We start from the raw sequence: 17,954 nt of genomic DNA, 5'->3' as shown, positions 1-17,954 counted from the left end.
TTTCAAAATTTGCATTCAGACTCACTGGAACTGCAAATCAATTCATTCTGTGGTTGCCAAGAGTACTAGAAATGGAGCCATTGTTTTTTCAAAAGCCCTGAACAAAGGATATTAATTACTGTTGTTTGTGGCACCCGGTGTGCAGAAGATGCTAGAATTAACAGCTTCTCTGTCACGAGCAGTATTGCATCCCCTCAAAACTGTGTTTGTTGTTAAAGCAGCTTTGTATAACTCGCTTACCTCAGCGGTACATACATACAGACGTTTGTGTGCTTTGCACTGGTAGAATTTGCTTGTGTGTTTTAGAGAAAAAAATGTCAATTTCTTTGATGATAGAAACACAGCCAGTTAGATGATGCTGTATTTGAAGGAGTAGTGAATGAGAAATGCAATGCTGTGGTAGCAAAGTACTAAAGTTATGGCACCTCAGCTGTGGATCTGACGTGCCAACAAAACACAGAGTAGACATCTTTTAGTCCAACAGTACCGAAAACATATAGGATTTAAATACTGTCTAAGTATCAGTGTGAAAGCATTTCCATTAGGCTTTTTGCAGAACGATGAATGCTCACAGTTAGAAATGTCAGACACCAGCTTAAAATTACTGGAAGTAGTTGTCGAGTATGACAAGCAGTAGCTGTCTGATTTGGGACTGCTTCACATGAAGATACTGATCTCACACAGAAGGGATGCATGGAGTTCTGCAGTGTCTGATTCAAGGGTACATTGAACCTGCCAGGTGCCAATTTTTGGAAGACTTTAAATCTTTTTTAAAGTGTGCTTTCTTTGGATTTGTTTTCTTATCTTGCCTTCCTAGTCATATCTCCTAGAGTTTAATCCTAAATGGATCAGAGTGATGACCTGTCATTTCCCAGAATATCAACTCATGAAAGCACTAAGGGGCTTCCACTTTTAATTTAATGGATATCTGTTCATGAAAGTCTTTCATCAAATCTTTGGAAGCCAATAAATAACATTAAAAAGAAGAAAACTAGGTCAGTGAGCAGAACTGGTGAAGCCTCACATCCTGTAGATTTGAGACTTTTCTTGGACACCTTTCTGTCCCTTCCAGCCCTTCTATTATGAAACCATGTCCACCCAAAGTGACTGCATGGGATGTGCTAGGTGAGCCAGCCTAGGAATGTGCCAGTTTTACCCTTAGAAAGTTTTTATAGAGAGATCAGAGATTGTCTCTTGGATGCTTTATTTTTCAGGCACAGCTCACCAGGACCATTTCTTCAGAATCAAGCCATCAGTGATCCAACTACCTCAAGAAAGTCGTTTTGATTCTATCCTGAGGGTTTTATTCTGCAAAATGGATGAATAAGAAAGACTCACTCCATCTGTGAAACATTTCCAAATTGAACATGGAACACAGTATGACACCGGTTTGGTCCAAGACCTGTTAGCATAAGCATTATAGATCTCAGGTTCCATTTTGCTGAAAAGTTTCAACCTAAAACTGAGAAACTAGAAAGTTTTGCTGGTTTAGAACCAGAGTCAATGTATGGTTTGGAAATGCTGGGTTTAGAACGTTGTTTTTTCTGTATCAAACTGATAAAGAGGTGGGATTCTTCTGATTAGAAACTAATCAGCCTCGTTACTGGCTTGCAGGAGAAAAGGCAGTTCAGACAATCAAAGCAGCAGTTTCTGTAGCCCTGTTCAAAGTCTGGAGTTATTCCATCAAGCGTTTCCTCCATTGCACAATCTCAAAGTTTCAGCAAAGAAGAAAATGTGAGTTTGGTGTTGGATTGAGAAGATTATCCGAGTTACTTTAGATTTACAGTGATTTATAGATTTATAGCTGAAAGTAGAATTTGACTCTTAGGCAGAGCTGGTCCCAAAAGATTAAAAATCTGTTTTAAAAGTCTTTAGAAAGAAAACGCCTGTTTACTTCACGGTATCAGCTGCACAATTAAAATTGAACTTTACTCCTTTGAGTTTTATATACTGCGTACAAAGCTGCTGAAATTGCGTCAGTTCGCTGACACTCCTGGGAAATGCTCACTTTTCTTATTTGATGCTGATGATTGACGCAAAGGAGAAGTAAATGAGGATCCCCTAAACATATTGCTTGCAACTTAAGAAATTCAGCTGTACAACATCCTGCCCCACTGGTGGCTTGTCAAGGTTTTTAGGTAGGTTTATAAGGAGCTGGAAAATCTCCATAGAAGAAAGTAAGAACCAGTCTGAAGGCAGATCTCTGGCTTTTCTGGAGTGTCTTTGCCCTGTGCTGAATGGCAGCACGAGTGTCCTGGCATCTCTCAATGGGGGACTGTGAACTTGGATGAGAATGGCAGCCAGCTGCCCAGTTCCTAAGGGATGTTTCCTCCTTTCCCTAAGGGATGTGTGGTTGCATGCTGACACTGACCTGCTCGCAGGGGTTTATGTCAAAGGTGGTGGATTAGGGTTCAAGACACATCTTGTTACGGGGGTTTACGAGTGGGACGTAAGCAGTAGGATGAATGGAAGAGGGTGGTGATTTGTTCGTATGGCCACGAGTGAACTTTCAGATGATTGAATTTCATCTCATTGCACCACTCATTTAGCTGCTCCTTTGGGTTAACATTTGCTCTTGTGATATGCCCTGATTAGCGCTAATTGGACTTCAGAATTGATAAGATTTTACAAATCTTGCAAATGCTGTATGAATCATCTGTTTTACTGCTTTCAGTCTGGAGGGATTCTGGAGGTGAGCAGAAAGGAGTTTTACTGGGGAGTAAGAAACCTCCATTTCCTCTGTATTTGCATGCTACCAGCTACGTGCTGTGCTCCTTCCATACACAGTATGAAACGTGCAGCTGCATTGGGCCATGTGTACATTGTTCCATAGGCAATTCTCCTGACCCATATGCAAGACCTTTTGCAACTGCTGATTTCTTATGCAGTTGAGATACAAGATGCTGCTGATAAAAGTCATCGGAAAACTCTTGAGGTCATACAGATTTTAACTTCTCCAGTGCTTTATGATGACCTTTACAGTGTATAACTCACTAGGTCGGAAACTTCAAAAAGACTTTGACCATATTATAGTTCCACATGTAATTTATAGGACTATAATTTTTACTATGGGTGCGACTGCGGTTAAAGCACTTCTGTTGCCAGGTGCTCAATCTCTTTGAATGTGCGTGTTTTTCATTTTCTGTGCTGTTTGGCTGCAGTCAGAAGAGGCAGCAATGGCTGAGGGCAGGGGAGGTGAGGGCCTGTGCAAGGGCTGGAGAGGGCCAGGATGTAATGCAATCTGCCAGTTCCAGATGAACAATGGAGGTCAGGTCCCACTGAGCTCCTTGAGTGGCTATCATGCCACTTAGGTCTTGCTTTGAGCTAAGGCAGAGAAAAGGGTTGGATGTTAAAAAAAGCAGGTGAGCATTATGAAGCTTTCTGCAGAGAGAGGAAAGCTCGCTTTCCTTCTGTAGTTGTGTCACCAGTTGTGCCAAAGAGTAAGAATCACCTTTTGTTACCATACAGCAGAACTGAGAGTGTAGGAAGAAAAGCCCAGTACCTGACTCTGCACCCTTTTATCCTGAGCGGGGTCTGTCATTGCCTGGAATCAGTTTCACAGGATCACAGAATGGTTAGGGTTGGCAGGGGTCTCTGGAGGCCACCTGGCCCAGGAGGGACACCTGGAGCAGGGTAACCAGGATTGTGTCCTGGGAGTTCACTCTGTCTTAGCTATAGCATGTTTGAAAACTGTTCATCTCAGTCAACTTCTTCTTGTTATTCCTGGTGTTTTTCTAGCTCCCCTGGAGCTCTGTGGGGCCTTTAATGCAGTACAAGGACACGTCTTCAAGAGAGCTTCTTCTGTTTGCTCAGCCTGTGGATTTCCAGGAACTGCTGGAATGAGGAAGGGGGGTGGTAAGTGTTCAAAGACCAAGGACAGTCATCTCTGGGTCATAGTCCCATAGAATCATAGAACCATTTGGAGTTAGAAGGGACATGTAAAGGACATCTAGTCCAACACCCTTGCAATGAACGAGGGCATCTAAAGCTACATCAGGTTGCTCAGAGGCCCGTCTAGCCTGATCTTGGATATTTTCAGGGATGGGGCACCTCTCTGGGCAGCCTGTGTTGGTGCCTCATCACCCTTATTGTAAAAAACATTATATCCAAACTGAATTTCCCCTCTTTTAGTTTGAAACCATTTCCCCTTGTCCTGTCACTGCAATCTCTGCCACGGGGTCCACCCCCTTCCTTCTTACAGCCCCTCTTTAGATACCAGGAGATCACTGTGATGGGAGTCTGGATGCTGTAGGTTCAGACCAAACGTGTGCCAGAACATTTAATTAGACGTGAAATACCTGTGAGGTGAAACCACAGTTATGGCAATAGAAGAAAAACAGAGGAAGGGTCTTCAGTTTGGTCAAAGAGGGAAGCAAAGCATGGGGGTGCAAAGGGAACAGGCAATGCTGGTCCTGCTGGCAGTGTTCCCAGCGGGGCTTGATTGGTCTGGCAGAGGGGATACAGAAGATGCTGCAAGAGACATGTTTTGTGTGGAAGTTCCAGGCAGCTGTTGACAGCACTTGGAGGAAACACTGGGGCGGCTTTCTGTCAAAAGGACAGCTTAACAGGCGGGCAAGCTGCCTGCAGCATTTCAGGCCAAGGATCCCCTGCCTCTGCAGCACAGACGTATCTGTGGAAGATCGTAAGAGGAGGCTTAATCAGCCCAGCAGACCTTAGTGAGGTCTGCAGCGCAAGGCAAGAAACTCCCGCCGTGATACAAAGCCAAGGGAAGGGAGGCAACATGCTGCTTGGAAGCAGGCCCAGTGCAAGCGATAAAGGCAGCGAACGCTCTGATGGCAGCAGCTGCAGGCAGGGCAGGGCAGCAGCACAAGGTGAGGAACATCTGAGTGGGCACTATTTGCTCTTCTGCACAAGCTGCATGACTTTTGACTGCAAGGAAGGAATGACCAAAAGCACCAGAACCTCATTTGTGCCAAAAATTAGCACTAGTGTTGTGTTAATCAGTCTTTACTGATGAACAGACCTGGTGTGAAGGATGAGGTGGTGAGGAAAGGCTCCCTTCCTTGCCATGCTTGCCCCCAGCAGGCCCACGACCTTGCTGCCACTGGAGATGTGTGGGCAGAGCTGCTCACAGCACCTGACTGTTCCATTAGATGATATTCAGATACAGTGTGAACTGGGGCTGCGTGGATGAGCTGTCATTGCTGGCAAGCCTGCATTTTATGGACATTACTTCCAGTGTGCATGTGTGGGCATTCCATTAACGCCTGTTGGATCCCCAGTACACATGTGCAGAAATACATGTGCTTCTGTGAGTGCTTTTCTTTTTTTGCATTTTGCAGCTTGGCTGAGCACAGCTGTGCTTTGGAAGCTGCAGTAGATGCTTCACGCTGTGCCTGATGCGAAGCAGCCCAGAGCTCTACATGCGCTTGGAAATTGCTCAGCAACAAGAAACTACCGATAGCAATCGCTTCTCTTCCCAAACATACAGTTTCTCTTCTTTTTATTCCGGTAACAGTTTATTCCTGCAGAGTGATTTTCATGAACATCATTACTACCCTGTTGCAGCAGAAACTTAATCTCTCTGAACAAGAGCAGCTGAGCAGCAATGAGTCACCCTCTGCTTCCAGTAAGGAAGCCCCTTCAGGAAGCCTCTCTAGCAATGATGTCCTGCTCAGCCCTGACCAGCCTCTGAGCTATTCAGCCCTAACAATGTTGACAGCGTGTAATACTGCCCCCGGAAGCCTTCAGAGATTGCTTGTCAGGCACAGCCGGTGTCTCCAGTACCCAGGCAACTAATCTAACAGCAGATAGATCTTGGGTGAGGAAGCCAGGGGAAAGGAGGCACCCTCTTGGCTATCGAAGAGACCGAAAGGCACAGGAGTCATTTCTTTAGCACCAGTGGCAACCTGGCATGCAGTCAGAAAAATTAGAGACTGCCTCTGGAGATTGTGAAGTCAGCTGAGCTGCTTAAAACAATGGTGCTGCTAAAGTGGACTGGGAGAGGAGAGGCTTTAAGGGCAGACATGAGGGCACAGTGGAGCTGATGTGTGAGTTGCCACAGAAGAGCATCTTTGGAGTACTGTACTGAGCCTGTAATAAAAAAGGCTCAGTATCCCAAAAGCCTTTTATCCCAGGACGATCGACATTTTTCAGGATGGAGAAAGGGAGAAAGTTCATTGGCCATTAATTTTTAATTATAATGGAGTGTTCTGCAGTGATAGATAGTTTCCACTGTACTGGCTGTCTTCAGCACATAGTGGCCCATTGGAAACCTGCTCACTGATAAGGCTGTCACAAGAGGAGTACAGAAGAGGGTGGAAAATAAAATACTGTTACACAAACAGTGCATTTCTGTTCAAGTGCTCTGCTGCTACTAAGTCATAGGTTATTAGGCCTGCGTTTCCTTAGGCATTATTAGGCCTATTCGTTTCCTTAGGCACAAGAAGGTGCTGCAGCATATACTGCAAGGTGCCAGAATATGCTGCCTCTGTAGTTCCTGCGGAGCAAAAAGAAGCAGCTCTCTAATGAAAACCTGAGCCTTGGGGTTGGGCAAAGAAGGCCTGTTGCCTCCCAGAAGCAGAAGCCACCATCTGTGGTGCACAGCCTGTGGCACGGCCTGCTGCTGCTGGTGGTCAGGTCTTAGGGAGGCCTGCATGGGCCCGGCCTGGCTCCCTCCCCTCCCATCCATTTTTGAAAGGTCTCTTCTTCCTTGGAAAGTAAAATATATGATCAAGAAGTGGGTGACCCAAGCCTTGGAGTGTATCCCATGTGCCTTGTTTCTGCTGCTAGTAGAAGCCCAGAGAAGGTGACTGGGTTTATGGTATTGTTCTAGCTGGGGACCAGGAGATCTCCCAAGCCCAGCATAGCTCCCATAGCTCTCTTCTCCCTGTGAGCTCTCAAAGAAAGTCATTTCTTCATTTCACAAGGTCTCAGAGCAGCCTCCCCACACCACAGAGCCTTCTGGTGGCTCTGGGCATTGTACCTAATGAGCTGACAGCAGGTTAGTTGCTGCAAGCCTGTCCCTATGGGGCTGCAAATCCTGCCTTAACCAAGCTGACTGGTACTTCTGCTTCTCTGCATCTGCAACGAGCCCTGGATTGCTGCAGAGGATACAGCAGAACTGAGAGGAAAACAGCAGCAGCAGTGCCTGGAGTGCTGCAGGATGTCACCAGGAGCTGCCTAGGCTGGGCTGATGTCCTTTGTCTGCTGCATGACCATATCCTGGAGAGAGGAAGGGAAGCAGGCAGGTAGGTGCCATGACTTTCTGTTTGCCCTGACCCTCCCTAAGGACTCTCTGTGATTTCCTTCCTTCCTTCCTCTACCCTGCAGGGGATGGTTTGTTTGCCTGTTTGTTTGTTTTGCTCTGAAAATGTCATTATCCTTGAAATCAGAATGGCCAAAGGTGCAACAAGGACAGGGCAAAAGGTCTCTTGGGTGACTGTGACTGTGAAGATAGGAATCTTTTTTCATGTTGTACCCTTTTTACTTCTTTCCACAAAAACAGGCACATTCCTCTGTTCTGCCCTCTCTGCCCTTCCAGGGATTAAGCACTAGAAAAGCATACAGGCCTCTGTATTGAGAAAGGACTGGAAACTGCTGTAGCCTCTAGAACCTATCTGTTGTCAGCAGTACTAGACCTGATGCTTGTCTGATGGGAACTACCGCAAAAGGCACGCGGAAAGCACCTTCGCTATCATGCCTATTGATATCGGGGCTTTGGGTGTCTGTGCAACTATGGGAGGAGATGAGGAAGAGAATGAAATGTTACTGAAATAGCAGTGTTTATGTATTAACAGATATTCTTCATAAGGCCAGAACTAATTTGTAGCTGAGCAGCAGAGAAGCTGTCTGCGGGCAGCTGGCTGGATTATGGGTGACTCAGCTCGCTATGCATGTGTTCCCTGAGATCCAGTCATTTCCCTCATCCCTCCTGGCTATTCCATCTTACAGAAATATTCAAAGAACTAAGTGAAAGCGTGTGCCTAGCAGTGTGATACAGGGTATGGATTTCTATGAGCTTTTCTTGGGAAAAGCAATATGGCAAGTTTGAAAAAAAGCTGGATTAGATTTCTTTTCTTTCTTTCTTTGACTTCATGTAGTAAGACTCATGATAGGGAGCAAAAGCAACAGTAGAAAAGGATAGAAATGGGAGTTTCATGTAAAATAACCTCAGTGTTAATGATATTATTTGTCAGATGACCAGCAGTGCAAATGCTCTGCTCCTTGTCTACTAGCTACATGGAGTCAGCACCAGGTGTGAGCATTCCTAAGCAGATCTTCACCTGTGTTTCTGAAATACCCATGTCTCTGCATTTGTTCATGTATGCTTGGAGCATATCTGATAGCTCTTTGGTTTGAGATGCTCTTTCCCCAATAGTCAAAAGGGAACTTGTCCATCCTTTTAAGAAAAATATCAGTGGGAGACTTTCAACACTTGACTGATTTCCTTCCCCTCTTTCTCTGTGAAGGCAGGTAGATCTGTGCCCTTGGCCTTACCAGCTAGCAAAGCTTCCCAGGCCACAGTCCTTCCATATGGAAATCTGGAGGAGTAAGAACAAAACTCATGTCACTGCCAAGAACACAGTTAATGTTTATAAAGTCAGCTTGTGATGGCCCAACAACTGGCTCCTTAGAAATTTTTATAGTACATAAAAACACATCCTTGTCCAATATGTGGAAATGGGCTTCTTGCACCTGTAAAAAGATAAGGCCTCTTCTTGCAAGGTAGGAAGCATTAAAAAACTGGAAAAGCTGGTGTAGTGTACATAACATCTGGTGTACACCAGCACTCATCTTTGCTCCAGCAAAACTAATATTTGCTTCATCTGTTTTGAGATGAACAAGAAATTCCAGCAGCTGCCATCTCTGAGGAGTACCACAGAAGGGTATGGTTAAATCCAACATTGTGTTGAGCTCCTGGGATTGCCAAGCAAGGAATATCTCCACTGATGATGACATTTCTAAAAAACACACTCAAAGTTTGATCTCGGTCCCATTGGGCGTTTTGCCATAGATCTTAATGGCTTTGTGGCTGATCTTTTAATCTCCAATGCACCTGTGCAAACTTGACAGTTTATTGCAGTTTCATGCTTTTTGGAAATGGTCTCGCACTAATGCCATCAGAGTACAATTTTTAAGGTCATTAGTTCAGGACATATCAAATAAATACTGTGAGAAAACAATGTGTAAATGTCATATTTGTTTAACACATAAAGTAGCTCCTAAGGAGCAGTTATCCTTATGTCTGGAGCCAGCATGAAAATTACATTCTGTGCCTAGAAAATGTGGATCTGATGGCAGTGAAGAGTGTAACGTGGTTGTTTGTCTTCTCTACTCTGTACCACTTCTCATTGCTTGCTATGCATCCATCTGTTTGACTCATTCACCCATACCTTTAAACTCCTGGACTCCAAGCTAGGTCTCAAGGCAGAAGGCATCAGGTTGTCCTGCAGCTGAGTGCTGATAGCTCTGTTTTACTCTTGGATAAACACTGCTTTTTAGCTCTTATTCCCAACAGAAGGAATTGTGTTCAGTGGACAGTTAACCCTTTTCCACAGCAGTAGAAAACCCACAGGCCCACTGAGTGGAACCTGAGTCAGAAACGGGTGAAAGCTTTTTTTGTCTGTTCTATCCATAGTTACACTTGAAACTCAGTTCCAAGTCTGCCAGCATTTTGCTTATGGAGGCAACCTTGAACCCATAGCCAAAAATGCCACTGAACTGTCAGAATCAGTAGCAAGAGACATAGATACTCGTTTTTCTAGGGATTTGAATGGGGAACAGGATGACCTGAGGCAAGAGGACTGAAAGGCCTCTGCTTTTCTGTGTCCCAATAAACTCTGCCCAGTGGGGTGCATTTGGCACGTGGTGTGATGAAGAGAGACCACTCACCCTAGCCACTGCTGGAACAGCATTAGGAGCCCTCAGCCTTTGAGATGGATCTCTAGTAAATAGTCTCCATGCCCCATTTCAGGCATCTGACTGGGTTGGTAGCTTTGTCAGCCCTCCGAAGATTAACCAGAGTCCCAGGTGAGTCATTCAAAGCACCCAAGTGTTTTTGGTTTGTGCTGAGCATACAGGAAGCTGGACCTTCTCAAGCAGTGAGTGTATTAAATAAGAGTGGTATCCAGGTTAGATGGGGTTAAACGCACAATCCTTTATGTGCTCCAGGAATGCCAGGCTATCAGCAAGCCCAGATAAACTTCAGTAATGGATAACTACTGCAAGACATTGTGTCAGACTTGGGTTAAGCATGACAAGAATTTCCCCAGTGTAAGAAGATGACGTTTGCTGAAAGTATGTATGGGTGGTTTGTTTTTTGGTTTTTTTTGCTTGCTCAAAATGTTTGCTTGTTCATTCTGGAGAAAGTTAACACTGTGGATTTGCATTTTACAATGTAAATGTTGGTCTGTTAGATTGTATTTCTTTTTGGCTGGGTTTCTCCGGGTATTAGCAAAATGTTTAATGGTTATTGAATTAATTACAATTTTATATGTTTCTCTTATTGATCTTGTAACTCAGCAGAGTGGCGGGGGCTTGAAGCAGGGCTTTGCTCTCTTTATGATGACGTCTGTTTGCTTCTATCAAGCCCAGTGACTCAATTTCAATTGATTTGTACACCCAGAGTTTCAGCCACACTAGAGTGTGGATGCAATTTAAAATAAAGAGAGACAAAACAAAGTGATGGTAGAAACGCTGACAGTTTCATCATGTGGGAGGATTTGATGACTTTGGTCCGGTGGAAATGTGAAGTGCTGGGACTTGTGTCCGAGTGGCAGGTGCGAGATGTTGGGAGCCTTCTGGGAGCCTACGACACAACACACTGTTGTAACTCATGTCACTGGTAATCCAGACATTCAGTCAGCACTGAAGAAACAGCAATCATCCCATCCCATGCCCTCACAGTGGAGCAGCTCTCTCCCTTTTGGTTTTGTTGATGCCAAGCAAGCTCATACAGATCTAGGAGTAAGTTGAACAAGTTTGTGGTGAAAAATCCACTACACATCACCAGAAGAGTTGTAGAGCTCACAGTTGGCTCAGGAAATCCCTGAAATGCAAATGGCTGTGGGCTGGAAGGACAGGCAGCAGAAGCAGCATATAGAGTTGCCCTGTGCCTGGAGGTCTAGGGTTGCTCAGCAAGGACGGGCATTCACACTGCTGACTCTTCTTATCTCCATGCCCTCAGCTCTGAATCTTTGCATTGGGGTGCACTTTCCCACCATTGTGCTGCCCATCTACTTTTGGGCAATGCTGTCAGGCAGATGGGACACCTCAGCTGGGTCAGCCCAAAGGTGTTTTGTCTTTCCTAATTTACTTATCTGTTTAATCCACTGTCTAAGCCAGTTCAAAACTTAGCCCTTCAGACTGTAGTGCTATGTAGTGCGAGGGAATGGCACAGAGGACGAGAAGGAGGATTGTGTTGATTGCCTGAACCAGTATTGCTACTGGTGGCTTTGTGTTGTGAAACCAGAGCCTGTTAGTTCCTGGTATTACTATGCCCACAGGAACCTCAGCTGATGGCAACAGCTCTCCATTAAAGAGAGAAGTGTGCTAATTTGAAGCAGCAACAAGTAATTCTAGAGAATACCCCGTGGCTCCAAATACTCCACATCAATCTGACCCAGCCTGTGGGCACATTGCTGTGCTGTGACAGTGAGATCCTCAGGCTGCTGGCACCATCGTGTCTTTGTAGTCAAGCAGGTACGGAACTGAGAACATATTTTCTTCTCACAGTACTCATTAGTAAAGCTATAAATCTCTCCATGTTATACCCAGAAATGGAGTTTTTCCACGTTTGAATCAATATTTATTAAAATCCCTGGGCTTTTCTTGTATCTCTCTGTTAGGAAAGAAATAAATTATATGCCTATGTATATAATTTATATATCTGTGTATATGTATGTATGCATCTATGTATTTATGTAACTGCTGAGAAGAGTACATCTTGCTGTCTTAGTGATTTTAAGCAAGAAAAGATTTTATGAAAAGCAATGAGCACATCAGTCAGGGAAACGCTGGCATAAAATAATAGTGGCCAGAGTCCCCTGTGTGCTCTGATTGCTATGCAGCTTTCCGGGAATTCAATATAGCCCCGAGACCCAGCTTAACTAGCTGCTCTGTGCCACCCCAGTTGCTTTGAGCGTGTATCTGGATCTTTAGATTTGTTCCTCTGTAAAGCCGAGACCTCTCAAATGCAAAGTGCATCTCCCTGCTGCTTGTGAAACCTTCCTCTGCAGTCTTGGAAGGCCCCAGCAATCAATGCATGATACACAGAAGCAATCAATACATGATTACTGTTATTGTCTATTGCACTATTGTATATCCACCCCTTTCCAGCCTGGCATCCCATAGTTTCTTTTGGAAGCCGAGCAGCCTTCTGTATCTCCCAAATCAGCAGTCACACTGGAAACCTTAGAAAGCTCAATGGAGAAAAAAACAGGTGTCTTTGAAGTGTGTTTTACAGCTGAAAATCCCAAACCAAGCAACCTCGTGCTGGCTTGCTTTTCACAGCCAGGGCCCAAGTGTAGGGGGACAGGGCGGGGACTTGCTTCTGGGTGGTGTATCCCTAGCTGAATTATGGGCTTATGGCAGAAATCTCATTTTCTCCAGATGGCTCTCAGGAAATACCCTCCCCATCAACTATTATTGCTAAAATAATAGGGAGGGAAGTGCAACAGACTTGAGCAATATCTGAAGTACTCTGTGGGGCACATCCCAAATCTTGTATAGGGCAAGGCTGCTCAGACGACTGATTATAATGTCACTTGGTGGGTGTATGCACTTCTCTTTTTGCCCCAGAGTGATGAGGTCATATGGAAAAATACAGATACTTGTTTAGAAATTGGTAAGCTGGTGAAAAGAAACATTGCAGAATCTCTTCCTAAGCTCGGACCCGTTTATTGCCAACATTCATGCATAGATTCGACTTTAATAATAGGCCCTGTAGGTAGGAAAATATGTGTATAAAAGTTTGCAGGATTAGAATTTTAAATGTTAAGTTTCCAGAAAGTCTAGTCCAGGAAGGGAAAAGCCTGTCCAGGGAGAGGTCTGCTGGGATTTGATTTATGTACAGGACATCCTGCTCAGTTCCGAGATCTTGCAGATACGATTCTAGTTGGACCGCTGGGTTATTGTGATGGCAAAGAAAAGAAGCTCACCCTCTCCCTTGTCTGCCAGAGGCACTCAGACCTATCTGGGCATCACATCAGTGCTAAACATTTGGCTTTCTATATCACATTTCATCACCACTGTTCACTAAGCGATGTTAAAAATGCATGGCATGTGTTCAGCTCCATGCCTGCCATTAATTAACAAGATGCATGCTGTCATTTGTGTAATGAAGTTCATTGTCAGCTCCATGACATACCCATGGAAGGAGACTGTCCAGAAAGCTGGGGCAAATGGAGAGGGCTCTCAAGAGGATGCTTCCTAGCTCCTCTGCAGCTGCATCTATGCTTTCCCCAAGTGGTGGCCTGGGTTAGTCCTTTGCGTGGTGAATGAGGGTGCAATGGGTAAGAGAGAAAGGATGCTGAACTCGCATGTCACTCCCTTGTAGGAGAGGCAAAGCACCCAAGACCCGCTCTGGGGTGGTGATATTGACACATCTTCTGTGACTGGAGTGACTCAGTCACAACAAAGAGGCTTTGGAAAGCTACTTTGTTTGGGTGCTGTGGGTGCTGGTGCTCGTCTCAAACCATGAAGGGCTGGTTGTCATGGCTGCCAAACTGTCCTCGGTTTAGATGGAGCTGCAGGGCTTCAGCACTTCAAGCTACTTCTCTGCTACCCAATTACATGGTGCCAGGGGGACATTCCCAGACATTAAGACTGAGTCATCAATACTCTTAAACTGTTAGGATGTCTGAAACATGTCTGTGGTCCTTCAGATGTTTCCTAGGCATGGCCTGGAAGCCAGAAGGGTCTGGAGACCATTCTTGGTGGGCATTTGAGATGAAACTGCCTTGGTTTGGCAGAAAAGAAGGTTGAATAGTTTGGATGTGGAATATCCCATGCTGGCCAGACTCAGTGCCAGAGGACAAACCTGGGCATGTCTGATGCACTGTTATAGACATAGCCTCGGTGTCTCCAGCTGCCTGTCTTTAGGATAGAGGGCCCTTTTATTTAACACAGGGGTTACAAAGGATTGCATAGTGCTTTAAAGGTCATTGCTTCTGTTGACTGTTCAACTAAATATAATACAGCGTGGCTTGACTGGAGCTGGTAAGGAAGGAGGTGGGTGAAAACACTCATCTGGTTGCTTCCTCATATGTGAGGGAAGGATGTGTCTGAATTAGAAGTGGTTAAGCTGTGTTTACCTGTGTTTCCTTCTGGCTACAAAGCTAACTTTTACCTTGTTCTATTCCTTCTGGTCACAACAGTGACAAAGCTAACTTTTACCTTGTTCTATTCCTGACATGCCTTTCATTCACGTCTTTATCAAACATCCCCACAAACTAATGTTGAATCCCCTACTTCGTTAGGCACAGCAGAAAACCTCAAGCCCATCTTGTTGCCTGTGGACAGGCTGGGCACATTGTCAGGACTAGTTTATCCAGTTGCAGACTAACAGTCCTCCAGGCAGTTTGCTCCTTACCTCATTACTTTGTCACTGACTGAATTCCTGCAGTAAATCTTTGTGCTTTGTCATTTTACTGGAAGTCATGTTGCTTCACCTTTACCTTCAGAGACAGCGATGCCAGTCTCAGAGAGATGACTTGCAGCAACCTTGCAGTGATATATATCTTCCACTTGCTGCTATCCAGGTAGCTGTGCCATCTCCAGAATGAACTCTGTACCAGGCAGGCTGCCCATGGCTTTCACTTGGAAATCCCCCCATTCCTAACCTTGTAAGTAGCTCAGAAGGTATGTGAGGCTGCTAAAATTAAAATCGGTATGGGATGAATAATATGACAGCTGCGTGGCCTTTGAATCACTTACTAATCTAAGCAAGAAGCCCTGTGCCTCTGCTCCACAGCTGTTCACAGCGTGGGCATGGCCCCAGTGAAGCCATGGTCCCCAGGAGATGGCTGGTCCAGCTGTAGGGTGCTTTGTCCTGGCTTTGTCCTGTCTGCTGTTCCCCCTCAGTTCTACAGGGTTGTGGCCACAGGTATGACCCGATCTTTTAAGCAATTTTGTGCTCATCTATGCTTTATTTTGTTCCGACACTCCCAGCTTGTACAATTCTCTGCTGCCAGCTGCCTTCTGCCAGCCTCCTCTGCAGCCAGCAGCTGGGCTCAGTGGCATTGAGCAGAGACGCAGCACCCAGCCTGCCCTCCTTCTGTTTGGGCTTATTGTACTCAAGTCCTGGACAGGTGTTTGCTTGGAGAAAGCAAATGCAGGCAAAGGGTGCAACCACACAGAGAACAGGCATGGAGCTGGTCCTACTTGTTCCTCCAAAGCTGTTGTGCTGGCTGGAGGGTGAATGGGAGGGTATGCTGTTGTGCTGGCATCAGAGATGAGCAATGAGGCACACAAAGCTTGACTGTCCCTTCCAGGCTGATGGAGGGAGCCTACAGCAAATTTGAGATGGGATGTTGAGGCTGGATTTGGCCCCAGGAAGGGCATCCTGCAGAAACTGTGAGGGAGCAGCAGGCAGCGGGATTGGTGCATGTGACTGGTGATGAGCAGAGGAGCTGCCCTTTATGTGCTCACAAAGCAGTGATTTCAAGGTGACTTTGAAAGGGTCTGCAAGATTAAGAGCGTTATTTTTCCAAGGGGAAACCTGTCCGTGGAGACTCCAGAAATGAAGTAACATGTCTGACAGCAAGTCTCACGAGACAGATCCTCTACAGGTGTAAATCAGCAGCTGTCCCCTAGTCCCATTTATTGCTGTGCTTGCTAATGGTCCATGCTCCCAGCTGTCCCCCCAGGATGGCAAGAAGCAGCAGAACAAATTCAGATGTAATTGCTTCTTGCAGAAAAAGAACAGCAAGGAAAGGCAGCTCTCTTCATGAGGATAAATCTAAGTCTGATAGTTGTCTTTTCCTTGAAGGAAAGCAGAGTTATGATGCAAAGACAGGAAGACAGGAATGCCATAAAACAAGTGAACAAGGGTGGATGCATTTCCATCTGATGGCCCTTTTCCCTACATCTTCCTGCCACATTGCTGCTAGCACTGGAGACTTGGAGAAAGCCTGAGGGAATGGCTACATGAACAGCCTTCTAAAAAGCCAGGGATAATTCTCCTTATTATTACTTTGCCTTTTTTTTCACCAGTGGCCACTCCACTGATTTTCACCGCAGTGACACAGCTGTAAAACAGCCTTAATGTAGTGCAGAATCAGACCTCATGTATCTAAATTTGCTTTGGAGAATTTTCTTATAGGGAAGAAGCAGCGCCCTAAGTTTAAAGGTAAGATCTGAACGTTCACCCCAGCGTGAAGATTTGTGGATATAAAGCCTGTTTTGATGAGTTCATAAAGTACTGATGTACTCCATGGCACTGGGGTTTAACCTTGGGATGTTCACATTCTGTAATGTGATTAAGGAGCCATTCCCCATGCACAGCAGATATCGAAGCAATTTTATTTGTGTATGGAAGTGGAGCAATTGTCCGGCTTTACGCAAATGAGGAGCTACTTCAGCGCTTGCCCTGTGAAGAGACTTCAGTTTCAATGGGCTTCAAGATTGCACTTTTGTGTTAAGTGGAGCTGTGATCTTTTTCCAATGAGTGTTGCTATGCAGGGCCAATTTGTGACGTCCATTATTCTAAAATAAGTAACTTCTGCACAGCAGAAATATGCTCCACTTGCACTGCTAATCTGTCTCTCACACAAAGGCGTGTTTGGAAGAAAAGTTATTTATTGCAAGTAATAAATGCAGGTTCTCAAAAGCATTTATAACTTAGTTCCCAGAGTCAGAGCACTCCAGTTTGAAATAATTTCCTTTCAATTTTCTGTATTTTCAATCTATTTCCTGGCTGTTTTAGACCATACGTTGCATACTTAATTATCCTCCAAAGAAGAATCTCAGCTACTGAAAATGAAATATACTTACCAAAATTGCTCATGCTTGAGTTTGTTCTTCAGGTATCGAATATTGCCTGTTACAAGAGAAAAAACCTGGCTGTGAGTCGAATAAGCACATCATGAAGTTCTCTGTCTCACCTGTGGAGAAGGTTGTAGATCTCCTCCGTGTAGTTTCTGATATCTTCTCACTCATCGGTATGACAGTCCTCTGAATGTCCTCTACTGGAGAAGGGAAATAGTAGCGAACACCTACCTGCTGTATGAAATCACAGAGGAGAAGCCAGGGTGCTGTGGGATTGGGATTGGAACCAGTTGTTCTGTGGTTTTGTACAGTATCTTTCACCCTAGTGATCTGCATTGCTGTAAGAGCTAAGCTGTTGAAATTCTTCCCCAAAGGACTCAGACATTTTCATTACATTAGGAGCCACATGAGTTACTTGCTGTTCAGGGCTTTGCTCTCTTGAGGTTAGAAGGCTTCATATGATTTTTATATGACTGTTCTCAGAAAGGGGAAATGCAAATATAGACCAATATTTGGAAAAGTTCATCAGGTTAGTCTGGGGCTTCCTTGTGGCTTTGGCCACGAGGAACCATGGGACCAGGAAGTGCAACTGAATAACTCCACATCAGCGAAAAAAAAAGTGAGGTTTGTGCTCCTGTTGTGCTCCTGTGTGAGGCTGGTTAAGTAAAGCCCTGGCCTTTTACCCCACCAGCAACAGCCAGCTGTGGTTGTGCAGCTGCACAGCTCTTGCAGCAGGACAAAGGCTGACTCCTGCTTGCTGGTGTAAGGGATTTGCATAAGGATGAAGCGCAGCTGCATCCCGCTCTTCTTCAATAATCACAAGCATATTTAGAGCTTCCCAAGTAGGTACGGGAACCATTAGCCAAGTGGAAAAGAATCTTTACAGCAAATAATTCATCTGCTTGCAATCCGTATCTGTCGGGTGCGTTAGGAGAGGGAGAAACTGCAGGTGTTCATGTTGTTTGTGCCTTTGGAGGGAAGAGAGAAGTTACGGTTCAAAGAGG

The 17,954-nt window shown here is 45.1% G+C and overlaps 1 protein-coding gene and 1 long non-coding RNA gene across 4 annotated transcripts in view; one reads left to right on the top strand and one right to left on the bottom strand.

The window, feature by feature from the left end:
• The window catches only part of HSF2BP (heat shock transcription factor 2 binding protein), an 86,232-nt gene that overhangs the window by 30,547 nt on the left and 37,731 nt on the right, over nt 1-17,954 (top strand). The window contains exon 8 of one of the 3 annotated variants that reach the window (XM_015883706.3): nt 1,215-1,870. The exons of the other annotated variants lie outside the window; for them this stretch is intronic. Within the exon in view, the coding sequence (XP_015739192.2) occupies nt 1,215-1,327 (113 nt within the window). The 3' untranslated portion in view covers nt 1,328-1,870. Of the gene's footprint in view, nt 1-1,214; nt 1,871-17,954 lie in introns of those variants that run through there. 3 annotated transcript variants of the gene reach the window in all.
• Nucleotides 8,531-17,249, bottom strand: LOC146762610 (uncharacterized). Its single transcript, XR_014939791.1, has 3 exons — nt 17,182-17,249; nt 16,957-17,002; nt 8,531-10,771 (listed from the first exon to the last, which is right to left on the bottom strand). It is a non-coding gene; the product is annotated as an uncharacterized LOC146762610 (long non-coding RNA).

The sequence above is a fragment of the Coturnix japonica genome, chromosome 1, assembly GCF_054131305.1.
Source record: "Coturnix japonica strain WE chromosome 1, WE-NBRP24, whole genome shotgun sequence".
Taxonomy (NCBI): Eukaryota; Metazoa; Chordata; class Aves; order Galliformes; family Phasianidae; genus Coturnix; species Coturnix japonica.
Note: the sequence above shows the minus strand (reverse complement) of the source record. Positions and strands in the feature narration are given on the sequence as shown.